We start from the raw sequence: 26,938 nt of genomic DNA, 5'->3' as shown, positions 1-26,938 counted from the left end.
GGTTCACTGCATCATCCACAGACCTGTTGGCTCTGTAGGCGAACTGCAGTGGGTCCTGGAGGGGAGTGGTGATGTCCTTGAGGTGTGGCAGGACCAAGCGCTCAAAGGACTTCATGACCACAGACGTCAACGCCACCGGCCTGTAGTCATTAAGTCCTGTGATCCATGGTTTCTTGGGGACAGGGACGATGGTGGAGCTCTTGAAGCAGGACGGCACGCGGCATAGCTCCAGAGAGGTGTTAAAAATGTCAGTGAAGACAGGAACCAGCTGATCCGCGCAGTGTCTCAGGGTGGAGGGGGAGACACCACCCGGCCCCGGGGGCCTTCCGCGTGTTCAGCTTCAAGAACTGCCGGCGTACATCCTCATCTCGGATGGAGAGGGCCTTTGATGAAGTCCTGTGATGTTCTAGGAGTCCTTTATATCCTTTAATGAAGTGCTGGCGTTGGTGGGTAGGGGGATGGTGGGGGGAGCAGAGCTTTGATGAGCTGAAGGCCGTTCGTGACGACAGTGTTGAGGCCCTGAGCGAGAGTCCGGTCATTCAGCCTGGGGGGGTTTGGGCTTATAGTTCGTAAGGGCCCTTAGCCCTCTCCACACGGCTGCAGAGTCATTGGAGCTGAACTGTTCCTGTAGACTGTTAGAGTACACAGATTTAGCTTTCTCCACTTCCCTGTTGAAGTGGTACTTCGCTTCTCTGTAGGTACTCCGGTCCCCGCTCCTCCACGCAGCCTCCTTCTTCTTGCGCAGCTGTCGGAGCTTGAGTGTGAACCAGGGCTTATCGTTGTTATAACAAGCCGTTGGAATGATTCGCGCCTCATTGAACTGTATGTATGAGATCACAGTGTCCGTATACTCGTCCAGATTGTCCGTGGCCACTCCAATTGCCTCCCAGTCTGTCGTCTCCAAACATGCGCGCAGCTCCCCCACAGCCTCAGCGGTGTACTTCTTAATGGTCTTCATAACAGGTTTAGCCAGTTTCAGTCTCTGTCTGTATGAAGGGATTAAGTGCACCATCAAGTGAGTCCGATAGCAGCGCGCGGGACTGCATGGTATGCCTTACTTATTGTAGTGTAACAGTGATCCAAAGTGTTCTCCTCTCTGGTCGGGCATTTAATAAACTGCCTATACTTGGGTAATTCCTGGCTCAAATTTCCCTTGTTAAAGTCACCAAGCACGATAACAAGAGAATCCGGAAAAGACCGTTCCACATGTAAGATCTGGCCTGCAAGCGTGCGCTGAGCATCATGCACATCCGCACTGGGCGGTATGTAGGCAACCACCAGTATGAATGAAACGATCTCAAGCGGTGAGTAAAAGGGCTTACAGTGAATGAAAATATATTCCAGAGGAGGAGAGCAGTGTTGGGTTATCACCGTCACGTCTGTACACCAGTTGCTGTTGATGAAGAAGCAGACTCCACCGCCTCTTGTTTTGCCGGAGAGCCCCGGGTCTTGGTCCGCGCGGAGAAGATGAAAGCCCTCCAGTTGAACCGCGCTGTGCGGTACACTCGAGCTCAGCCACGTTTCCGTGAAGCACAAAACACTAGATGAGGAAAAGTCCTTGTTTCTTCTCATCAGCAACGCAAGCTTGTCTATCTTGTTGGGAAGTGAGCGGACGTTAGAGAGAAAGATGCCAGATAAGGGCGTGTGTAATCCTCGTCTTCGTAGACAGACGAGGGCTCCCGCTCTCTTTCCTCTTCGGTGCGGTTTCCCTCTTTTGATCAAAGAATGGACCAAATCCGCAGCTGACGCTAAAATGACCGGTAATAAGTCTGTAGGGGTGAGTGATCTGATGTTAAGTAGCTCTTCGCGGGTGTAAGAGCACGCGGACACACAATTTACGCACAAAAACAAACAAAACAGAGCGCACAATAAAACCAAGGCAGCCGTGATCGGCGCTATGATGATCATGCGATCTTAATGATCTATGATGATCTACGAACTTAATGGAGTCGTCAATGTCGTTCTCCAACCGAAAAGTTGCATCATTGGTATAGTGGAGCAGAGTTCCTCATTAGAATCAATGTAAACATGAATAATTGGTTCTGGCCTCGACAAAAGGCCCTACTTCTAGTAAAAAATTGCACTCGTGCATGCGTGCGTGTCTCTCCCTCTCTCTCTCAAACCAACATAACAACGGGGTAATTGTTCAAGAATCTCTCTTTTTTTATCCAAACATTACAGCAAGCTTAAACTGCAAGACTGAGAGTTTGGACTCATATTTAGCGTTTTTGATCACAGTGATCTCTTAGACACAGCTCACACAGTTCTGATCGGCGCAAGGTATACGACAATTGTGGAAATTAACTCGTCAGAAGTGCTGCTAGCCTCGAAGCTCTTCAAAATGGCCACGCCGGTGTGTAGAGAATGTAAACAGGATGCGACATAGGGATGTGAGATCAAATCTGTCCAGAACTTTTTGAGTTATGTTTGTAACAACCAGACTGACAAACCCATAGCAAAAACATTACCTTTTTGGCGGAGGTAAGAAAGTCTGCGTTCTGCAAAGCAAAGCGCAGCACTTTCGTCTCGAGCGTTTCTAAGGTGACACAGAGCCAGCCCGTCACGTCGCAGCGCACGGACGGAACTCACCAAAAAACTGTACATGGCAGAATAAGTAAACTGGAAAACGTCTTGATGAATATTCAATCCATTCATCTATTTTCCAACGCTTGTCTCTCTTGATGTCGCGGGGGGGCTGAAGCCTATCCAGCTGCACTCGGGCGGGAGGCTGGGACACCTTGGACATATCACCACCTCATAAACCGTCACCCAGAAAACATATTTTAAGCCATCGAACTCAAACATCAGTTTGTGAGGTATTTACATTATTAAAAGTTAAATTGTTAGTTAACTTTTCTTAGAAACAGCATATTCCAGACTAGGGCTGGGCGGTATGGCTTTTTTTTAATATCTGAATATTTTTAGGCCATGTCACGATACACAATATATATCTCGATATTTTGCCTTAGCCTTGAATTAACACTTGATGCATATAATCACACCAGTATGACGATTCTATGTGTCTACATTAAAACATTATTGTTCATACTGCATTAATATATGCTAATTTTAAACTGTCATGCACAGAGGGAAATCACAACTAAGTCAATTTAGCAAAACTGTATTTATTAAACAGTTATTAAGCAGTTGCACAAACATTCATGTAATTTCAAAACAGAAAGTGCAAGATTGTCAGAGACATTTTTAAACAAGCTATGAGTGCACTTTTGTGCATGATGTCTCTAAGATGACATATCAAAACAACACTAAATTAAAGTGCACTTTTTGTACAGAACGCCACTACAATAGTTTAAAACAAATAAAGTGCACTTTTGTGCATGATGTCACACAAGATATTTCAATGACTGTCAAATAAAAATGAGCTGCATAATAGGAAATCAGATCGCTATTTGGTAGGTTACTGTGGACGTAATCTCCTTCTGTTGTTCACTATTTTTTTCATACGGTGTTGATGTGGAAATGGTTTCCTCTGCATTTTGTTGGTGTGGCACCGAACGGAGATGTTGACATGCGGAGTAAGCACTCTTCATTCTCTAGCGGGTGACATTTCAAATGATGCTACAAATTAGCAGTAATGCAACTTTTTGTAGCAACGCTTTTGCCCCACACTTGACAAATTACGATTGTCTGTTCGACATATTCCCACTTGAAGCCAAACCACCGGCAGAAACAAAATGTTTTTCTTGGGAATTAATGCTTCCTTCATTTGTTACCAGATTCGCACCTTCTTTCTCTCGTATTACCACTCGCACCACAGCTAACGTTACCCATGCTGCTAACTCTGCTCCGAGAGGGCGTATACGTATGTGCGTATGTAAGAAAGTGCGCTTGCTGTCTGTGAGAAAGAGAGACAAGAAAGAGTGAAAAAAGCCTGTAGTGTAATGCCCACAGCTAAAAGCAACTGCGTGAGAACATATACTTGAATATCACGATATAGTCATTTTCTATATAAACCCGCGATATATCGGGTATATCGATATATCGCCCAACCCTATTCCAAACTGATATAAACACTGCTTGTGAGAAAGTAAAAGTTGAAAGACACTTAAGTGAACATTGTTGTTGGCACTCGACTAAGTTTTTATTTTTATTCACTTGAAACAGTGGATTGCACTTAAAAATACATGTTTGTAGTATGATTACATTTAGCATTATGTTTGTTTTCAATTACAGTAAGTGTGTTCATCCTAAACATTCCTGTCACGTCATTTTACATACTATTACATTTTTAAGTCTTTTTTTTTTTTGGGACGTATACTACAATATCATACTGTGATACAAGCGGTAGAAAATGGATGGATGGAATATCGTACCGTGAGAGTTTGATATTGTTGCATCACTGCTTACTTTCTGCTGTAACCAGACTTCTTATAATTTGATCAAGCATTTAGTTCTTGTGTTGTTTCTAGCTAGCTTAGCGGCGAGCTTAGCTATTAGCATGCCTGTCTTTGTTTGTTTTCGGTGTGTAACATGTTTAGTCCTAATACTTGATCATGATGGTTAAGATATTAAAACATGCAGTTTATTTTCTGTAGTGGATGTGATTAGTATTAACTTAAGGAAGCAGCTTTATACTAAATGTGGAGATACACAATTAGCTGTAAGCTTGTAAGTCAGGGGACTAAAATGAATACAATAGCCATTATTACATTACCCATAAATGAGATCGGCATTAAAAGGCATTAATTGGTAATGGCTATCACATACTTTTTCAGGAAAATTGGTGGCACATCCCTAATTACGATTATTCTCTGGTGGATTGTAACCAGATTGCATTAAAATGCAACAAAAAGAAACTAAAACAAGAGAGGAAAAAAGTATCTGCGTTTACTAAAAAACGAATTTTAGCCTTAAAATTTCAAAGTTTGTCTAAAACATTGACATCGCAGTACATATCGATATGTATGGGGGGAAGGGTATTGTGATAGGATTTTTTTCCTATATCACCCAGCTCAATGTGAACAAAGCCAGAAGATCCAAAGGGCTGTCAGTGAAAACACTGGCTGATCCGCTACTCAGATTAATAAGCCTTTAGTGATGCTGACTGGAGTCAGAAAATAATTGGACGGCATCAATTATAGGATGACTTTGAGAAGATATTGCAGCATTGCCCTGCTAAAATACATAACTATCATCGGCACCTCAGCTATAAGAGAAGCGCTTCACATCTTCAGATAGCTATCCACCAAATGACACCCCCTCAAACTCTGTTAAAACATCAGCACAGCTTCAATGGTGCACCATCAGGGGGAGATGCTGCTCCTCCTGAACTTTCCAGACAAGCAGGGGAGACGTTGGTGGCAAGTCTGTACAGATACTTGTGAGCCCATAGTCACGCATGAGCAGCAGACCAAGGTAAACTGCATAGGGGCTGTTTAAAAGCATTCATCAGTATGCAGAAGCATCCCTCCTGTATGTACACAGAACCATAAAGTTATACTTTGACACAAGCCAACACAAAACTCACTTCTGAGTCCTGACCATTGATATTTACAACTAGACATAAATAAAACAGGAATGCTGCCTACTCAATAAAACCACAAACATTTAGGTTATTTAATAATAATACCTGAGATTTATATAGCGCTTTTCTAAGTACCCAAAGTCGCTTTACATGTTAAAATTATATTTGTGTGCTGTATGCATTCAACAGAATAACAAATTTCCCTTTTGAGACTGATGTTATTATAGTGAATAAATCCGCCAATCCCTCATCTTGTTTACGATACATTTTTTAATACTATGCAAAAATCAAATGCTTACTTATGATTGCATAATGCTTTTAAATAATAGTGCACCAAGTTGGAACATGTTAATTCATGTGATTTGTGTGAATATGCACAATATTTTAGGTTATTTCATTCCCCAACGCTAAATTTCTCTAACAAGTTTTTGTATGAAAATGTAGTTTTATGTGTCAGAAGGAAAATAATTAGTTATAATTTCATTCAAGCCTCCCCTGGGAGAAATATCATTGTAGTAGGGAAGACTAATCAAATGTTGGCAAAACAAATCACATTATAATAACCAATGTAGAAATATTGATGGTGGACATTCCTCGAAGTGTGCCTTAAAAACATGTTCAGCTTGCTAAGCTTTAAGTCATGCGCTCTGCTGCTTTAGTAAATGTCCAGTCAAGTTTTTACTTGTCTAAAATATTCACGCACATATGCGACACGCTGAGTATCACAGACACCTGAATGAGTATGAAAGCGGTGTGTCTGGTTTGGGTATAGATAGTGTGACAATGAGGAATGTCTAGCCTCCAGTCAGAAAAGGTACAAAACAAGCGAGTGTTCCAGTGTGAATGATGGAGGGGAAAAGGATCCTCCCTTTTCTGTACCAGCTCCAAACAGTTGCCACTCCCTGACAGGGGCATGCCTTTTTACCGCCATCTTCCAATAAAGGACAACAAAAAAAACACTGCTTGGAAATATCAAACCCTGTCTGACCCTCAGTTTATTTTTGTATCATTTAATTAATTCTTGTTTTGTAAATCACACTTTTAAGCCGTGACTTACCTCTTGTTTTCCCTGCACTTTTATAACACTCTGTATTTGGTTCATCTAACCTTAGCATGTAAAGACTTGCAACAACACAGGGCAGAATAGGATTTAAACAGCTTGTCTTTGTCTTTCTCTTGGACAGCTCTCTTCTCAGAGAAGGTGAGAAACATGTCACCTGATGAGATCAGAATTCCACCAGAGCCCCCAGGACGCTGCTCGAGCCAGCTACAGGTAGCTACTCCATAGTTTAATTATCACAGATCCACATAAATGCCCATTACAGACATCTTTGTTCAAACATAAAACATTTTTTAAGTGATTTTATAACCCAAAGGGACCACAGTTATATCTCTAGCCAGACCAAATGAGAGGCTCTTGTTGATGTTGTTGGGCTTGTGTAATTCTGAGATCATCCTCCCTCTGGAATAGTTTTGTTTGCACCCACAAGTTGCAGGTAATAACATTTGACATGTTGCATACTTGCCTCTCGCTGCCTAAGTAATGGTCTATACATGCCTCTCTAGCAATGTATCATTTGCAGTGTAAAATCATTTTGAAAAATAATCTGGTAGGAAACAAGATTAAGAATTAGAGTTTTGACTGAATATTTTTTTCTTTTTGTGGCTGTACATCAGACAGCCTAAGGGCATAATGTTTTTCCGCAGATACTCTGAGGCCCAGATGCAATTGTAAAATGAAATTCAAATTGTATCCTTGACTAATGTAGTTCACTTCCGTGTACAATTTAACTTGTAAATAGATCAGTCAATTAGGTAATAATGATCGATCATGGAAAAACAGCGTACCACCAAATGGCATTAACATTAAAACCTATGCAATGATATAGTGCATCCAGAAAGTATTCACAGCGCTTCACTTTTTCCACATTATGTTTCAGCATTATTCTAAAATGTAATTCATTTTTGTCCTCAAAATTCTACACACAATACCCCATAATGACAATGTGAAAATGTTTTTTAGAGCTTTTTGCAAATGTAGTAAAAATAAAATAATAAGACATCACATTCACAGCCTTTGCTCAATACTTTGTTGATGCACTTTTGTCAGCAATTATAGCCTCAAGTCTTTTTAAATATGCCACAAGCTTGGCACACCTATCTTTGGGCAGTTTCGCCCATCCCTCTTTGCCGTACCTTTAAAGCTCCATCAGGTTGGATGGGAAGCGTCGGTGCACAGCCATTTTCAGATCTCTCCAGAGATGTTCAATTGGATTCAAGTCTGGGCTCTGGCCGAGCCACTCACAGACATATACAGAGTTGTCCTAAAGCCATTCCTTTGGTGTCTTGACTGTGTGATTAGGGTTGTTGTCCTGCAAAAAGATGAACTGTTGCCCCAGTCTCTGGAGCAGGTTTTCATCCAGGATGTCTCTGTACATTGCTGCATTAATTTTTCCTTCTATCCTGACGAGTCTCCCAGTTCCTGCCGCTGATAAACATTCCCACAACATGATGCTGCCACCACTAGGCTTCACTGTATTGGCCTGGTGCTGAGCGGTGCCTGGTTTCTTCCAAACATGACACCTGGCACTCACACTAAAGGGTTCAATCTTTGTCTCATCAGACTACAGAATTTCGTTTCTCATGGTCTGAGAGTCTTTTTGGTGCATTTTGGCAAACTCCAAGCGGGCTGCCATGTGCTTTTTTACTAAGAAATGGCTTTTGCCTGGACTCTCTACTATACAGGTCTGATTAGTGGATTGCTGCAGCTCGGGCTGGGTGGTATGGACCAAAACACATATTCTGATATATTTTGGCTGAATACCAAACGATATATATTGCGATATTTTTTCTGAAAAGTGAATAAAGACAAAGTCAAACCCAAACATATAGGTCAAGTTGTTTTATTGAAACTAATACTTAACATGGGTAATTATCTAGAATGTTTAAAGTTTCATGCAAAGGTAATTCACATTAACATATTAAAAAGCCTTGAAAATAATATAAGGATAAGAAAGTATAATATTCAATCTTGCAAACAAACTTTTAGCTATTCTCAAATCCTTAGCTAATAACAAAAACACAAAATAACTAAATATAAAATAGAGTCCCTGGTTTAAGAGGAAATTTCAAACTTCAGCAGCAACTTGAAAATAATTGACCTTCAACACCAGTGTTTTTTTAGCTTAACATTTTTAGAAAACTCTGGTTTCCTCAAAAATTTAAGCCAGGAACACCAAGCTGTCAACTGCAGGATGATGTGTGGCAAGTGACAATAATTCCACTGCAGCTAAACACCCTTTCAGATATTGTATTTCCTTTCAGATTGTGCATTTGTTGTGTCAGTGCTTCTTGAGCAAAGTAGTTGTGACTGGAAAACTCATATACAAAGTTACCGTAATTTCCGGACTATAAGCCGCTACTTTTCCCCCTCGTTTTGGTCCCTGCGGCTTATACAAGGGTGCGGCTTATTTACGGCCTGTTCTTCTCCGACACCGACGAAGAGGATTTCGGTGGTTTTAGTACGCAGGAGGAAGACGATGACACAATGATTAAAGACTGACTTTTCATATACCGGTAGGCTGGTTATTTTGATAACGTACAGGCGAGCACTTTGTATTACTTTGCACCGTTGTATTATTTGTACTCTGCACGAATGCTGTTCGCCATGTCAAAGATGTGAAAGTTTGATTGAATGATTGAAAGATTTATTGTTAATAAATGGGACGCTTTGAGTTCCCAAACAGTCATCTCTGTCCCGACAATCCCCTCCGTGGTAGCAGGAACCCCTATATACTACGCTAATTACACATCAAAACCCTGCGGCTTATACTCGGGTGCGGCTTATATATGGAGCAATCTGTATTTTCCCCTAAATTTAGCTGGTGCGGCTTATAGTCAGGTGCGGCTTATAGTCCGGAAATTACGGTAATTATTTCTGACAGCTTTTTAAATTAGTTTTTTTCATACCGTCGCAACTGGGAACATATCTATTTACACATCGTTTTCAAGTGCATCCATCTCTCACTTTGTTGATTTAATAGAATCTCGTAAATTGCAACTCGCCACACCGCTGTCATGAACGCATGTTGCCCGATTAATGCCGAGTGTTGCCGACGCGTGAGTGAAACAGACCCAATCGCAGGCAATAATGTTGAGGATTCTTTTTTCATTGAGAGAAAAGTTTGTGGAAAAAATGGGACCAAGAAGACGCCGGGAAAGAAGGACAAATGTTATTTCCCGGCAAAACAGGAATGTTGACAGGTATGCCACCCACTCTCCTCTTACTGCAGTTTGTGTCAAGTATGCGTGGCTCCTACCTCGCCTCACTCTGTGCGTGGAGGAGGAGAGGCACAGCACCAGCGCGGACAGAATAAGCTGAGAGACTTCCGTATCAAGACATTAAGGATTACATATATCGGTATGGCGGTATTGTCTCCAATACATACTGTATCTCCCTTTTGGAATGTTCTCCTCTCTCCACAGAAGAATGTTATAGCTCTGACAGAGTGACCATTGGGTTCTTGGTCACTTCCCTGACTAGGGCCTTTCTCCCCCCCATCGCTCAATTTAGACGGCCAGCCAGCTCTAGGAAGAGTCAAATAATAATGGATTAGATTTTATATTGCACTTTTCTATTGTTAGATACTCAAAGCGCTCACAGAGAAGTGGGAACCCATCATTCATTCACACCTGGTGCTTCCAAACTTCTTTCATTTACGGATGATGGAGGCAACTAGCAGAGTACCTTTAAGGCAGCAGATGTTCTTTTATACCCTTCCCCAGATATGTGCCTCGAGACAATCCTGTTTTGCAGGTCTACAGCAGGGCTATTCAAATACATATGAAGAAGGCCGCAGTTTCAAGAGTCCAAGGGCTCGGGGGCCGGACATCAAAATGAGGATGTTTCGTCAGAAAGTGCCTCTGTAGGTTATATTCCTTTGAGACTTAGTTTACTTAATTACAAAGTAAACACAATGACTTTCACACTGCACTGCCAATAAATTCATTATTCTGCCCTCGCTACTTGATTCCAGCGTGTGCAGCTAGTTAACAGTATAAAGAAACAGCATCTCCAGAAGTTTTGTTGGGGATTGATGTTCCTTCTTTTAATTATTTTCCTTCTTCACTTTTATTTATTTATTTTCTTTTGAATTTAGGATTGTAAGACTGAAAATATAAACATAACAAAAGTATAGCATCTATTGTGTATTTCACACAAATAAAATAGAAGGTTTACTGTTAATCCATTCACACAACTACGCCTTAAGAAGTTTAACAACATTTACAGTATATCAAACATTGCACACAATGTACTGGTATGTGACTCATCACAATTAAACCTAAGGTGTAGCGTTATTGCCCTCTACTAGTCAAATTTAGTGTACATGTTTTAAACAAACTCTGATGGCCCACAGTTACTCCAAGACAAAAAAATCTAATACAAAAGACATCACAATGTCAGCAATTTCAATACAAAACAAACTAAATATCTTTATGCACAATATCTACTTGACATGTGTGCATTTCTACAGTTGTTGCTTATTGTCTAGAACACTGTGTCCGTCGCTTAATAGGTCTGACAGGAAGCAATGACTTGAGCACTTGCTCGGGGCAAAACATTCATACTTTATTGTCCAGTCGTTGTTTAAAGTCTGAAATTTTCGCAATTTATTTTGATTTCTTTATTCCAGGGTTGAATGAGTAGTCTGCTTCTACTCAACCCACTGTTGCTTCATCATGACACATTCCTTGTTTTTGTTCCCTTTGCTCACGTTTTTGCATACTTGTGCAACCCTAATTTAAATGGTTTCTTCCAGCCTATTTGGATGATGTTCGGCAGGCCAAATGAAAAGCTTTAAGCTTTGGTAAGCTGGATGTGGCCCGTGGTCCGCCAGTTGAATAGGCCTAGTCTACATACATATATATATATATATATATATATATATATATATATATATATATATATATATATATATATATACAGTATATATATAGACAGATGTGTGTCATGCAGAATCATGTCCAATCAACTGAAAATACCACAGGTGGACTCCAATTGATCTGTAGGAACATCTCAAGGATGATAAGTTGAAACAGAATGCACCTAAGCTCACTATTGAGCTTCATGGCACTGGCTGTTAATACTTACATCTGATTTTTTAAAATTTCTATTACATTTGCAATAAGCTCTAAAAAAAGGTTTTGACATTGTCAATGTAGGTTATTGTGTATAGAATGTTGAGGACAAAAAATTATGTATTCCATTTTGGAATAAGGCTGTAACATAACAAAAAAATTTGGAAAAAGTGAAGCGCTGTGAATACTTTCAGGATTCACTGTAGCTAATTCCCTACAAATAATATTGTTACTAATATTTCTCGCTACCTAAGACTCATTGATGTCATGATCTCACAGTAAATGTCGTATGTGCTTACGTTAGACCTTGTAAAGACAGGGGTTAAGCTAAAGGAAAGCTAAAAGTAATTGGAACTTATGTGGGGCTCATTCTTAAATTGTTACCAAAAAAATGACCAACCTGCAATGGATTTAGTGCCGCCCGTGCCAGTAGATTTGAAATTTTAAGTACTTTTCATAGCCCAGTGCTTTATCCTGACTTCACTCATTTTCCACTGGTGGCCGAATGGAAAGATCTGGTGGATTGTTGTTGTTCTCTGCTGTACTTGGTACTTGGGCTCCCATGTACATTAAAATGTCATAAGGTGCACAAGTAAACAAAGAGGTAAAAGGTAGCCGTGCAATTATGCTAAGTACACCAGCAATCTAGACAACTGATTCCAAAATAGAATGCTCTTTAAAAGTAAAAGACAGACACTAGAGAATATTGCCAATCTCTTGAAAATATGTGCATGGACTTGAAAGCGCATTCTTCAGCCTTTTATTTATAGCTTAGCATCTCTGTGTCATTAATCATAAATACAGCATTAACTAGAGCAAGGGTCACCAAACTTTTTGACTTGTGAGACCACATTGGTTTAAAAGAATATGGCTGGGACTGTACATACACATACATGTATGTGTAGCAGCTAAATAATTCTTATCACTTATTACCACGGACCGTAATTTGGGGACCCCTAGATTAGAGTGTTGCAGTAGAACACAAATATGCTATGTATTTTTCACTGAAATGCAAATAAAAATGTCCTGATATTGTGCCTTAGCCTGGAGGTTTGGTTTAAGCATGTGTCAGGATTCAAGCTAGTCATCACCCAAGTCAAGTCAGTTGTTATGCAGCTTCACTTGCCTCCAGGGTGAAATTCTGGTGTCTACATACATTCTGAGACTGCAATAAGAGTTGTTCTGTAAGGCGCTGAGGCAGGTCGGAACACAAGGTGGATTTAGTAAGTGAACAACTCAACAGTATTCCCGCAGGGCTTCCACTCCCACACCTATCCAGTGAACAAATGATTCACTTTCACCAGTTTTGCCTGGGTATCCATGGCCTTGGGACACGCATGAGAAAAAAAATGCTTCAGTGTTACTAAGACGTTCTCTTAGTGGGATTGTTTTTTTTCTTGCCATTTTGCAACTTCAGGAATGTATCTTTGCTATGAACGCTTCCCAGGTAGATTTTGTAACCGTTCATTGGTTACTTATTGGAATGAGCGATGTGGCCTAAAATCTATATCAGAATATATATTGCAGCCACCTGCGATAATGGTATATATAAGGTCTGGGCGATTAATTTGAGATTGATCACGGTAATCAGCTGTTGGCATATTTCCTCGATCAAACATGGCAGGAATGTCTGTTAGAACTTACAGCAGTAGTAAACAGTAGGGAAGCAACGATGCTTGGTAAAATCCTGGATGGAACAACCCACCTTTATTGACCGTGATCCTTTATGTATTTGTTTGTGTGTTTTTGTGTCCATGTATGTGAGCGACCATCCTGTTCCACCGTCGCGAAAGTCAGTCTCGTCACGATATAATTAATGTTCAATCAGGGTTGTGTCTCAGCCCCTTACACAGCTGGAAGTGCAGCCCAGAAGAAAAAAATAATTAAATATGACTAACACAAACATAGAAGTTGAAACACAACATTTAAAAAGGAGCAGTGACTGTAGTTTCATTATCTGTTGCAGCTCGCCAGTTATCCTGCCCTAAATGCGGACTTGCAGGCACTCACAAAGCGTCTATGTGACTTTATTGGTACCGACTGGGACAATCAAAAACCCAGTAATTTAATCAGAAAAGGCATTTTTATATTTAAATATTTTTAATCAGACTTTTTGTTTGTATTTGCTAATATTCCACTCCTCTGTAGTAACATGAACTAAAAAAGCTCTGCAGACAGACACTCTGTTCTTTTTTTGTGTGTGTTTGTGGATAGAAAAACATGTTGTACCTGAAATAATCATTAAACTTGTTTTTTTGTGTTGGTACACATTAATTTACAGTACCTCAAATTCAAACTGCACTATAATGTATTTTCATTCAATATAAGATACAGAATTTTGAGTTTTAAAAACTCTACAATCTGGGTCACCACTACACTAGTGAGAAGCTCTGATGTATACAAGTAATTAAATAATATAAATAATTTACCATTTGAAAATGTTTAGTAAATGTTAACTTGAAATAAATGTCTGATAGTATTCACTACACCACTGATACTTTGTTTACTGCAGAATGTTTGATGAAAAGCAAAATAAACAAAATAACTTTGAGAGAATGGGTTACCTGTACTGTTGCACCTCTAGTAAACACAATTATGTATAAGAACAAAATGACTGTTGTTAACTGTTAGCATATATTTCCCTCAATCAAACATGGTGGAAATGTCTATTACAAGATACTGCAGTAGTAAACAGTAAGGATGCGGTACTTGGTACAATCCTGCATGGGACAATCCGCTTTAGTAAAAATAAAAATAAAATCGTGATATTAATCGAGATCGGATGATGTGAAAAAAATAATCATGATCTCTTTTTTTGCCATACCCATCAGCCCTATATCACAATATATTATTTGGTATATAAATGATCATAGAGCCATTTTAAAACGTGTCACAAAAGCTAGTATGCGGTAACATATTGCGGAATTTACAGTCGTATTAGTTTATCAAAATTTTTACTAATATACTTGTTACTTTACTGTTAATAGTTGGTTACTTTCTGTGTAACATGATTTTATCTACACTTCTGTAAAAATTTAATAAACTCTTCTTCTTCTGTTGTTTAATACTTTACATTAGTTTTGGCCGATACTACAAATGTGGGTATGTGGGCTGTATTTGCCATACTACTAATGCTGATATTGAAACTTAAAAGTTTAAACAATTATAATCAGACAAAACACAGGATGGCAGTGTAACAATATCAATTAAATATTAAAATTATTTCCAACGGTTGGCTCTGATTTAAATCATTGTTCTAGCCCTTAAAATCCTCCTGTGTCCAGTGACTTATTTGCTGAGTTTGTAAATATCGTCCTCCAGGGATGATACTTGCAAGTAGTGATGTTCCGATCAGGGTTTTATGCTGCCAATTTCGATACGGTTTGTCCATGAGTAAGATTGTCTGATACCGATCACATGTATTAACTGTACAAATGTTTATTCTGTTGACAGTGTAACAATGTAAACACACTAATTAAACTACGGTAGTTCATTATTCTATTTTATTACATAGTTTATTTATTACATAGTTTGAGCAAAACAAAAAGTAAATGGTACACAAAACTAAACAAAAGCAAAAAATCACTCGTTTTTAACTCATTTAAATCTTTTGGTTTTTGCCCTCAAAGTCCTCCTGTGTTTAAGGAAACATTCCCTTAGTTTTTAAAACATAAACAAAAACAACAAAATTATTGGGAAAAAAAAATTGAATTACTCTCGTATCGATTATATACTCATCCTACCTCTGGTATTGACACCACCAATTAACGGATCTGTCCAACCTCCTCTGCGACAATGTTGACACATCAACAGTTATTGTTATATTATCCTCTCTCTAACTCTTATTAATCTACTTGTTAATAACTGCTTACTTTCTGCTGTAACATGCTTCACTGGACTTTACTGAACTTTACTAAGCACTTATTTCTTGGTTTTGTTTTAAGCAAGGTTAGCCTAGCTATACGCATGCCTGCTCTGAGGTTGCTTTGTATGTTTAGCCTCGTTCTCCAGTGATGATACTTGATAATCATACTTAAAAAACTAGAAAATGCAGTTTATTTGCCTTAGTGGAAGGGACTATTATTAGCTCAGAGGAGTGGATCCACACTGTAAATGGAGGCACATAATTAGCTGCTGGCCACTTGTCAGCCGGGGACCAAAAATAAATAGTGTCACTCAGACAAGATCGGTGTTTGTGATCGGCATTCAAAGACATAAATCGGCAATGGCTAATGGCGGCCGAGCAATCTGCACATCCCTACTTGTAAGAAACTTAGTTTATTTACTGGCATGGAAGCGAGGGTTGTTAACTAATGGTGCGTTCCATTTATACTGGGTAGTCGGAAATGTTTAACTATACCTTAACCGCCATACGGTCAGTGATAAGATCAATGAATACGTCAGTATAAAAGTGAGTTAGGAGACTCAGACTGGTGTGCTTGCTGGCATATTTCACCCCAAAATGCAGCCTGAAAGAACTCTAAATAAAACTGTTCTGCAAATAAATTGCATACATTCAAGTAAAATGTTTGAAAACGTTTCTGGATGACATTTTGACAATACAATTGCATTTGTGTACAAATATTAGGGTCTTTTTTTAAAGCAAATTGTAATTATGCAAGCAAGTAAACACCTGTGTATAATCATGATTAATCCAAATTCTAAAATGTGATTAGTCTCACAATAATAATAATAATAATAATAATCTGATAATAAAGTATTTAAAGTTGGTAGAGTGACTGTGCCAGCAATCGGAGTGTTGCTGGTTACTGGGGTTCAATTCCCACCTTCTACCTTCCTAGTCACGTCCATTGTGTCCTTGGGCAAGACACTTCACCCTTTGCCTCTGATGGCTGCTGGTTAGCGCCTTGCATGGCAGCTCCCGCCATCAGTGTGTGAATGTGTGTGTGAATGGGTAAATGTGGAAATACTGTCAAAGCGCTTTGAGTACCTTGAAGGTAGAAAAGCGCTATACAAGTATAACCCATTTATCATTTTTACCATTGTAACAGGATACTTATTAGACATGACAAAAATAAACACACATGCTAATTAGCTAGCGTACACTGTAGATGTTCCAGCAGGGTTATACTCAGTTTTCACTTTGTTGCTGTGGGTTTACTCTCTCTGGCTAACCACCATTGTTGTTGTTTGTTAACATTTATCATCCGTCATTAACTTCTCCACTTAATATTGCCAAGTCATCAGATTTTGGAGGTGAGCCGCATTGCCATTGTGAGGAGGAGGTGCTGTCATTGGGGGGAGGCCTGTCACTCCCCGCTGTGGGGAGTCCAATTGCTCGCTCATTGCATTTGGCTCAGCATTGCGGACGGTAGTTAACTTTTGCTCAGTGTTTCATTGAGGGCATTAGTTAGACTAATTATTCTGCTCATTTCAATTATCATTAAAGATGGTCTTCTTTCATATCCTACCTTACTGTTGTTCACTTAAACCTGTTTGTCAGTTAACTCAAAGTCTCACTAACTAAATGTTTGGTTATTTTGAATTAACGTTGTTTTTCTTGATGTCCTGTGCCAACAGGAGAAGATCCATAAGTTGTACGAAAGGAAGCTCCATGGAGATTTTGACACCAACAACCACATTCAGAAAAAGAAAGAATTTAGAAACCCAAGGTATGCCACTTGGAAACACAAATAAACAATTTTGGGCAGAGATCATTTCTGTTTTGCATGTGTATAGGCGCCAGAGGTAGTAACGCGCCACATTCACTTTTACTTGTCAGAGTAGTTTTATTGCAACATACTTTTTACTTTTACTTGGGTATTTTTGTGACAAACAAATGCTACTTTTACTCCTTTACATTGAGTTTCATTCAATTATTTATAATCTATTAAGGCTTGCAAAGACGTAGCTATTTGTCAGCGCGTCTTCTCCTGGCAGGCACTGTCACATGACTCTGTTTCACCAATTTATTGTAAGCATTAAGGACGTTTGATTCCATTTCACCAATCAAACGGAGCCTGGCAGTCACACGACTCTATTTGACCAATCCAACTTAAACACAAGTGATTCTCGCTCAATCCCGCCAATCAATTGCAGCCTGACATTCTACCGGGCGAATATCAAACCGGTGGTGAGGGAGAATGTTTACGTACGCCAAACAAGAACAAAGTACAGATATAGAAGCTGAAATAGCTCAATATTTTAAAATATATGGTAAAATAGAAACCTACCGTATTTTTCTGAGTATAAGTCGCTTCGGAGTATAAGTCGCACCTGCGGAAAATGCATAATAAAGAAGGAAAAAAAACATATATAAGTCGCACTGGAGTATAAGTCGCATTTTTTGGGGACATTTATTTGATAAAACCCAACACCAAGAATAGACATTTGAAAGGCAATTTAAAATAAATAAAGAATAGTGAACAACAGGCTCAATAAGTGTATGTTATATGACGCATAAATAACCAACTGAGAATGTGCCTGGTATGTTATCGTAACACATTATGGTAAGAGTCATTCAAATAACTATAACATATAGAACATGCTATACGTTTACCAAACAATCTGTCACTCCTAATCGCTAAATCCGATGAAATCTTATACATCTAGTCTCTTACGTGAATAAGCTAAATAATATTATTTGATATTTTACGGTAATGTGTTGATAATTTCACACATAAGTCGCTCCTGAGTATAAATCGCATCCCCGGCCAAACTATGAAAAAAACTGCGACTTATAGTCCGAAAAATACGGTAAGTGTCAGAATGTTCCCAAATAAGACACTTTAATTATGTGACATGATACCAGCACATCAAGGCTGTTGAAGACAACTGGTAAGCAGACACCTCCTAAAACACTTCACTGAAAAAGCGATATTTGTATATTTCTCTGATAATCTGAATAACCACAAGTGTCATTTAAACACATTAAAACATTAACAACAACACCAAATAGCAGTGGAGATTTGTATTTATCTGTTAGATCCGGAGCTTGAAAGTTACTAGTGCTAGCTTATTAGCATGTAGCATTATCTTCTACTGTATTTACATTACCACATAGCTAATAAGCTGAAATGACCACAATCGTCCTGTAGTGTACAAGAGGCACACTGCTTATGGAGAGATAAGAGGACGCAAACTACTAATTCACCTGTAGCTGTGAAAATAGAAGAAATTGTATTGTCTGACAAATCAGAAAAAAATTGTACATAGAACCATTATGACTAAACAGTGACAGACAAGGCAGCAAAAATATTCAATGATTACTTTCAAACTAGTAAAGAGAACATTTACAGTATATCATGTGCTGTCATCTGTGTCAGTAAAAAATTTCACATTTCACCCTACAAAAATTCCACTTTGAACTAGAGAAATCATGTTCCAGTAAATTGTATATGATTTTTATGTTTCACACACACATTGACTACGGTAATAGTCCAACAACCATTACAAAATAGCTACTAAATAAATCAGAAGTTACTAAATTGTTGTAGTTTTTTCACGCATTACTTACTCTTGCTCAAGTAATTATTTTGATGACTACTTTTACTTTTTACTTTTATGTTTGGGTACAGGGGTTAGTGCATGTGCCTCACAATACGAAGGTCCTGAGTAGTCCTGAGTTCAATCCCGGGCTCGGGCCCTTTCTGTGTGGAGTTTGCATGTTCTCCCCGTGACTGCGTGGGTTCCCTCCTGGTACTCCGGCTTCCTCCCACCTCCAAAAAAACATGCACCTGGGGATAGGTTGATTGGCAACACTAAATTGGCCTTAGTGTGTGAATGTGAGTGTGAATGTTGTCTGTCTATCTGTGTTGGCCCTGCGATGAGGTGGCGACTTGTCCAGGGTGTACCCCGCCTTCCGCCCGAATACAGCTGAGATAGGCTCCAGCACCCCCCGCGACCCCAAAAGGGACAATCGGTAGAAAATGGATGGATGGATGTTTGGGTACTCTCCCCACCTCTGATTAAGGCATAAGACATTCAAGAATATTTACTCTGCTTTTCTCAGCCAACTTCTTTTCTTTTTTCCCCACAAGTATTTACGAGAAGCTCATTCAGTTCTGCAGTATAGATGAACTGGGAACCAACTATCCAAACGATATGTTTGATCCACATGGCTGGTCAGAGGACTCCTACTATGAAGCCCTCGGTAAGTTTGTTCTTACACTGCCTTGGGTTTTTACCCCTTACTGTTTTCAAGTTACTGCTTTTTAAAGCTGCACACTCAAAGTCACAGATATTTCATTATGCACTGTAATCTTATTAAACATCCCTTCCTGAAGGAATCAATAAAGTACTATCTATCAACGACACATAACACATACTTTACCTACTAAAGTAACTTGTAATGTAATTACTTTTTTTAAAGTACATTTTCCAAGACCGGTTATGATTACTAAAACAATAATGCATACTTCTGAATTTTGCAGCCAAGGCCCAAAAAGTGGAGATGGACAAGCTTGAAAAAGCCAAGAAGGAGCGGACTAAGGTAAGGCTTAAATGGGAACTGCACTTTTTTGGAATTTTGCCTATCATTCACAATACTTATGTAAGACAAGCACACACATATTTTTCTTTTTTTTCATGCATTCCAACTTGTAAATAAACGCTAGTAAAAGTCAGCTAAATGGAGATAATGGTATTTGATCTATTCGGCATATAAACACTCTAAACAACTTCCATCAGGTATGGTTTTATATATGCTTTAAGTATATCTGTAATGTGGTAACAGGCACATTAATAATAGCATGTAATACTTAAGTATTTTGGCAATTTTTAGCATACGCCAAATGATGAACCAGAACCCTGTATTTTTTAGCCTGAATATACGGAAGATAAACTACACGTTTTGTAGCACTATTGCTAAGTGCTAAACAAGAAATACAAACTACGTACATAATAAAATACTCACTTACAGTACAATGTCTGCTCTCACTGGGATGCCGATTGATGGGATGTTAATACTTTCCCGTTTAGATGAAAAATTAATATAAATCCTCACACAGGTAACAATTTAAAAATAGGTGGGTGCAAACGACCGTCTTTTCTTGTCGTTCTTGCCATCTCCAGGTCTAAGTTGAACGTCAAAGTTGACCAACAATGGCAGTGCTTCCCAAAAATGTTTTCTTACGCGCCCCCCAGCTACATACGCTTCATCATATTCTGGTACGACAAAAAAGGCATGTTCCCCTGGCATCGCACCGCCCCACTATTTCAGAAGGACTGGTTTATGGCAACAACCTTCTACTATAAAAGTGTAATGCAAGATTTATAATCTAGAATTAACTTTCGCCAACTCAGAGGTTATTTAGCAGCTAAAATGCTCAGTATGTTAATAGCTGCATAAGCTAGTTACCTTTATGTGATCACGGTGCCACTAAAAGAAGCTCTTCTGTGTTAGTGCTTATAATAACGGTATCGCTAATAATTGGTTAATATGCGTGTCACAACATGTAAAGGGAGTATTGTTGGCAGATTTTAGAGGGCTTTATGGGGGCAATAGATGCAAGTAAAATGAAAACTGAACTGAAAATATAATTTTGTTGTACTTTTTATGTGCAGTGACAATGAAGTTGCATTCCATGACGCAATGGCTCCTATTAGCTTCATCTATCCACCTCGTACTTGCCGTTTATTACAAATTACAATTCATAAAAATAGAGACATAGGGATTGTAAAGGCAAAAGGTAAAATCCCCCCCAAAAAAGCACAGTTCCCCTTTAAATTTGTAAAAATATTAGTTTTTATCATTATTTTATGTACAACCAACATGCTAAGAAATCACTATGCTTGCCAAACTGTCATTCATGTGTAGGTATATTTTTTTTGCTATAGTTTCTTAAGAATTCATTATTGTTCTTTTAGAAAAAATGTGTAAGGAGAGCAATCCTTGACACATACTGCTGTCATCAGGAGCAGCACATCATTCCAGGAGCTGCATATTAGTCAGTAGGAGGACTAGAAAGAACATGTACCTTCCTGAATGAGCCGCTCTGATATTCTTGTTCGAAATGTACTCAGTGGTAGGTATGCAGGTTAACATACAGTCCAGTGCATCCGGAAAGTATTGACACATTTACATTTTTCACAGTTTGTTATATTAGAGCCGTATTCCAAAATTTAATACATTTAGTTTTGTCCTCAAAATTGTACACAATACCCAATAATGAGAATGTGAAAAATGTTTTTTTTGTTGTTGTAATATTTCCAAATGTATTAAATAAAAACTAAGAAATCCAATTTACTAACTCTTCACAGCCTTTGATCAATACTTTGTTGATGCACTTTTGGCAGAAATTATAGCCTCAAGTCTTTTTGAATATGATGCCACAGGCTTGTCACACCTATCTTTGGGCAGTTTCGCCCATTCCTCTTTGCAGCAGCTCTCAAGCTCCTTCAAGTTGTACACAGCCATTTTCAGATCTCTGAGATGTTGTGTCAGATTTAAGTCTGGGCTCTGGCTGGGCTACTCACAGACATTTACAGAGTTGTCCTGAAGCCATTCCTATACCTTTCCAAATCGTGTCCAACCAACTGAATTGACTCCAATTGAGCTGTTGGAAAGGTTGGAATCAGTTTAAACAGGATACACCTCCACTCACGTTTGAGCTTCATGGCAATGACTGTGAATATTATGTGCATGAGATTTCTTAGTTTTTTATTTTTAATACATTTAAAAAAGCCCTAAAACCTTTTTTACACTGTCTTTATGGGGTATTCTGTGTAAAATTTTAAAGCAGCACTAAGTAACTTTTCAACCTATACAAAATATTTGCATTACTTTTGGGATGCTACATTGACTTAAACTAGATAAATGACACCTCTGTCATGGCCTGAGGCGGGTCTGTATTGCTTTCACTGGCACTAAGCTATCTTAAGGAGGGTGGCAGAAACCCTGCCACACAAAAAACTGCAAATGTGCAGACTTGCTTTGCGGCATACGTCACTACCCCTTTCCCCATTCATTGCAAAAATAAAAGTTGTGTCATGGCAGTAGCTGCAAAACAACCCAAAAATTAAAGGTTTTGTGTGAGGACAAAAAAAGGGAGGCTACCCAGATAAAAGGACAGTCAAGGAGCAACATTTGCTGGCGTGAGCTCAAAGACGAGGAGGGATTTCAGACCGATGCTGCTTTGGCTCTGTTCCTGCTGGACTAGTACAGGGTTTCCCCTTAATGTAATTGAATGTGGCGCGCCACCACAGCATTTTCATTGACGCCACACCTTAAAAAAAATTGTTTTTTTTACTTGAAAACAAATTAAAGTAATATATTTTAGCCTCCAGAAGAAATGACACAAAGTCTGACGCTATTTTTAACTTCTAGTACCAATCCATGATAACAACACTTTCGTGTCCATGCTTTCCTGGACACACAACACTTGCTCATTTTCCGCCAATCACCTTTCAGGCACGTACGGTGTGTTTGCAAACATGCGAAAAACTGATATCAAATCCAAACCACACAAACATAAAACATTAACACCAGCTGGTCGTTACAATATGAATTGGTATATATAGCCTATTATTTGCGCACTATTGACAAGTAATGTATAAAAAACTTGACCACCGGAAAAAGACTTGGATTTCTGAAAACCGCATTGCTGAAACTGGATGTAAACAAAACACACGCATTTTCTAAAGCGTTGTCAGCATGTCTGCAATGTTGACGTAATTTTATTACATCGCAGATGTACCCCGGGACAGCCATTTATAAAATGTGCAAATATTAAGTGGACAGTGGCGGCTTTTTAAAATAGAAAGTCCAAATAAAGCAGCAACGCAAAGCAAGTTTGATGTCAAGCTAACTGCAGCTCGCCTCTTTTGTAAGGGAAATCGAGGGACAGAAGTAGTCTCTAAACATGAGTATATCTTATAATAACACCAGAAGAAGACGCTCGATTTGTTGCTAGTTGTTTTGAATAAAAAAGTCATTAACTCTCTAGACACTGGAAAAACCTCAACACAGTACATTGTACAATGAGCAGCAACAATCAAATATGGCAAAATGATAACAAATATGTTGATACCAATTAATTACAGATTTGTTTTTAATGTATACAATTTTGAGCCTTTAAAAAAAAGAATCATCACAGCAAATTATTCGTTGACGTCATGGTGATAACACCCATGGCCACCCCCTCATTGCCACAGGTATCTTGACAGTCTCGGGGAAACCCTGTAGTAAGTACCTTTCTATGTTGAAATAAAAATGACAATGCTAATGTTGGCTATAATAAATTTGCGTGGTAGCAATAAATAGCCACCAGCTTTATAGTTTGCAGTTCCACACTGACACGACCAGCCATGCAACAAACTCAAAAGTACTGTATAAAGAAAAAACAATGCGATGACTGCAAACCGCAAATATAAAGTTTGGGTAAAATACATAGGTTCCTACTGTAGAAAGATCAGTCATACTGAATCATAGTGGTATTATCGTGTCAGATTATATGTATGTGACAGTAGATTTACGGCCTATGCGCGGGTCCTCATGGGAAATGCGGTCTTCCTTTAGGCAAAACACTACCGCTTTGGTCCAGTGGCACCGCAAAAATCAACCAAAACTGTAAATTCTTAAAGGGGAACTGCACTTTTTTTAAAATTTTGCCTATTGTTCCGAATCATTATGAGAGACAAGAACACACGTCTTTTTTTTAGGATTTTAAAGCTGATAAAAAACGCTTGACTGTAGTTTTACTGTAGTTTTACTGAAGATTTACGGTGCTATGCGCGGGTCCTCATGGGAATAGTGGTCTTTCTTCAGGCAAAACACTACCGCTTTGATCCAGTGGCACCGCCAAAATCAACCAAAACTGTAAATTCTTAAAGAGGAACTGCACTTTAAAAAATGTTTTGCCTATCGTTCATAATCATTATGAGAGACAAGAACACAAATGTTTTGTTTTTTTAGGATTTTAAAGATGATAAAAAATGCTTGACAGTAGTTTCTGAAGATTTACAGCGTTATGCGCGGCTCTTCATGGGAAAAGGGGTCTTCCTTCAGGCAAAACACTACCGCTTTGGTCCACTGGCACCACCAAAATCAACCAAAACTGTATATTCTTAAAAGGGAACTGCACTTTTTTTGGAATTTTGCCTAAAGTTAATAATCATTATGAGAGACAAGAACACACATATTTTTTTTTTTTAGGATTTTAAATGTTAGAAAGCGAAAAACTTGTCTTCTTGTCTCTCAAAATGATTGTAAAGAATAGGCAAAATTCCCCCAAAAATGCAGTTCCATAGTGTGGCTTTGAAGGGGAACTGCACTTTTTTGGAATTTTGTCTATCGTTCACAATCATTATGAAACACATGACGATGAATGTAATTTTTTAGCATTCTAAATATTAAATAAATGCAATCAAAAGTTCACTTAGAATGAAGCCTACAGGTGCTGTGCCATTGCGCCTACAAAGGCCTTAAAAAACATGCAAACACCTCCATTAAGGTTTTATATACATGATGTAAGTATATATGGAATGTAGTAACGGTCACATGTATAATATTTAATAATTATGTATTTTGATCATTTTAAGCGTTAGCTTCAAAAACGTATCACGTTTGCTTTTTTTTTTCTTCACTGATTATTACTCAATGCAGACTTTACGAGACCCAACAAACGTAATAAAACATCACTTACTGTACATGGTCTGCTGTCATTAGGATGCCGGCTGCTAGGATGTTCATATATTCCCATTTCGATGAAGAATGTCTCATAATCCTCACGAAAAAACGGAGTGGGGGGACGGGGGGGAACAAGCGTCTTTTCGTGTCGTACTCGCCAGTTCTGGGTGCTAAATGGCTGTCAAAGTGTACCAACGTGTCGAAATACCTACTCACACTTCTGTCCAGGTGAGATGCATGATTTATGAGCTATAATAAACTTACAAGGAGCGAGGAAGCAGCAGACCACTCGATGATGTAAACATACGGACACACGGAAGTGATCACGGCGCCGCTATAAATAGTTTGTCTGTGTTAGCGTTTATAATAACAATATTACTAATACTTGCTTAATATTCAAGTCACAAAATGTAAATGGAGTATTGTTGTCGGGTTTTGAATGGTTATTTATTGAATTTTATGGGCGAAATAGTGGAGCTCCCATTGGCTCCGCTGTAAGCAGACTTTTATTTGCGTTTAATATTTACAATACCAAAAAAAATGTATTTCATGATAGTTGTGAACGATAGGCAAAATTCCAAAAAAAGTGCAGTTCCCCTTTTAAGGACAAAAAAAAGTATTCCATTTTGGAAAAAAGTTGTAACAGAACAAAATGTGGAAAAAGGGAATACTTTCCGGGTGCACTGAAGGAATGAAATGAGTAACTTCAATAAATAGTGTTACCAACAGGACCCAATGTCTCCTGAATGATGACAAAGTCGATGTATTTCAAAAGTATTAATACTGATGTTGTTTTTGTACAGATTGAGTTTGTCACAGGTACTAAGAAGGGCACCAACGCTTCCAGCACAGCAGCTTCCACCACCAACAGCAGCACGACAGCAGCTACAGGTAAACGTGCACACCGAAAAGAGGTTTGCCCCACGATGAGCAAAAATCTTCTAATTATGGTCCCACACATTTAAATTATAAAATGTTTAGATACTCGCCACTAATGAATGATAATGAAAGATGATTGCTAGAAGATGGATTCAGAGTCATGGTGTAGTCATTGGCGTGGTGGTCAGGCTACTGCAACAACTGCTCTACCATCTTTTGCGGGGCCACCTCCATATCCCTCAAAAGCAGCTCACAGTCTTATGTGGTTGTTACAGGCGTTTTTCCAATGCTGCATCTATATAATCCACACTGCTTGCCTGTCATTTCTGTTAGGCCTGGACAGATAAGAAATGTTGCTGGACGATATATTGTCCCAGAAATTATTCCCGATAAACGCTAATATTGTCATTATTATTCTAAGACCAATTGAAGCAATAATGTAGTTATGATATATAGTAATAATAATAATGCAAGTAACCCTTTCACACAGTACATTTATTCCTCATTAGAATTTTTTTTACCATTTAACTGGAAGTTCAATAACTTTTCTTTATGCACTTAAATAAATATTGAAGATCTTGCTGTGCAGTTTTTTCCCCAGTTGAAAAAACTGAGTCGGGTGATTTTTTTTTTGTTTACACTTGTCAGCCACCATAAATTAAATTAAAAATGCTCCCACAACCGCAACATTGGGCTTTGCAATCATATTTTGTTCTTCCAACTTGTTGTTACTGTGCGGTGCTTTTCATCAGCGACAAGCAAAATTCTGTCACTGTTTGAAGCCAGCAGTCCTGCCTCCACTCACAGACACAAATTGTGGACGACTGACATGAGGGCTCACTCTCTTT

General features: G+C 38.7%; 1 protein-coding gene across 4 annotated transcripts in view; it reads left to right on the top strand.

The window, feature by feature from the left end:
* Nucleotides 1-26,938, top strand: part of sap30bp (SAP30 binding protein) — a 51,261-nt gene that overhangs the window by 21,463 nt on the left and 2,860 nt on the right. For all 4 annotated transcript variants that reach the window (XM_062056304.1, XM_062056302.1, XM_062056306.1 and 1 more), the window contains 5 exons: nt 6,670-6,758; nt 17,165-17,256; nt 19,624-19,736; nt 20,017-20,075; nt 26,015-26,102. In XM_062056304.1, the coding sequence (XP_061912288.1) occupies nt 6,670-6,758; nt 17,165-17,256; nt 19,624-19,736; nt 20,017-20,075; nt 26,015-26,102 (441 nt within the window). The remainder of the gene's footprint in view (nt 1-6,669; nt 6,759-17,164; nt 17,257-19,623; nt 19,737-20,016; nt 20,076-26,014; nt 26,103-26,938) is intronic.

Source organism: Entelurus aequoreus, linkage group LG08, assembly GCF_033978785.1.
Source record: "Entelurus aequoreus isolate RoL-2023_Sb linkage group LG08, RoL_Eaeq_v1.1, whole genome shotgun sequence".
NCBI classification, from domain to species: domain Eukaryota; kingdom Metazoa; phylum Chordata; class Actinopteri; order Syngnathiformes; family Syngnathidae; genus Entelurus; species Entelurus aequoreus.
Note: the sequence above shows the minus strand (reverse complement) of the source record. Positions and strands in the feature narration are given on the sequence as shown.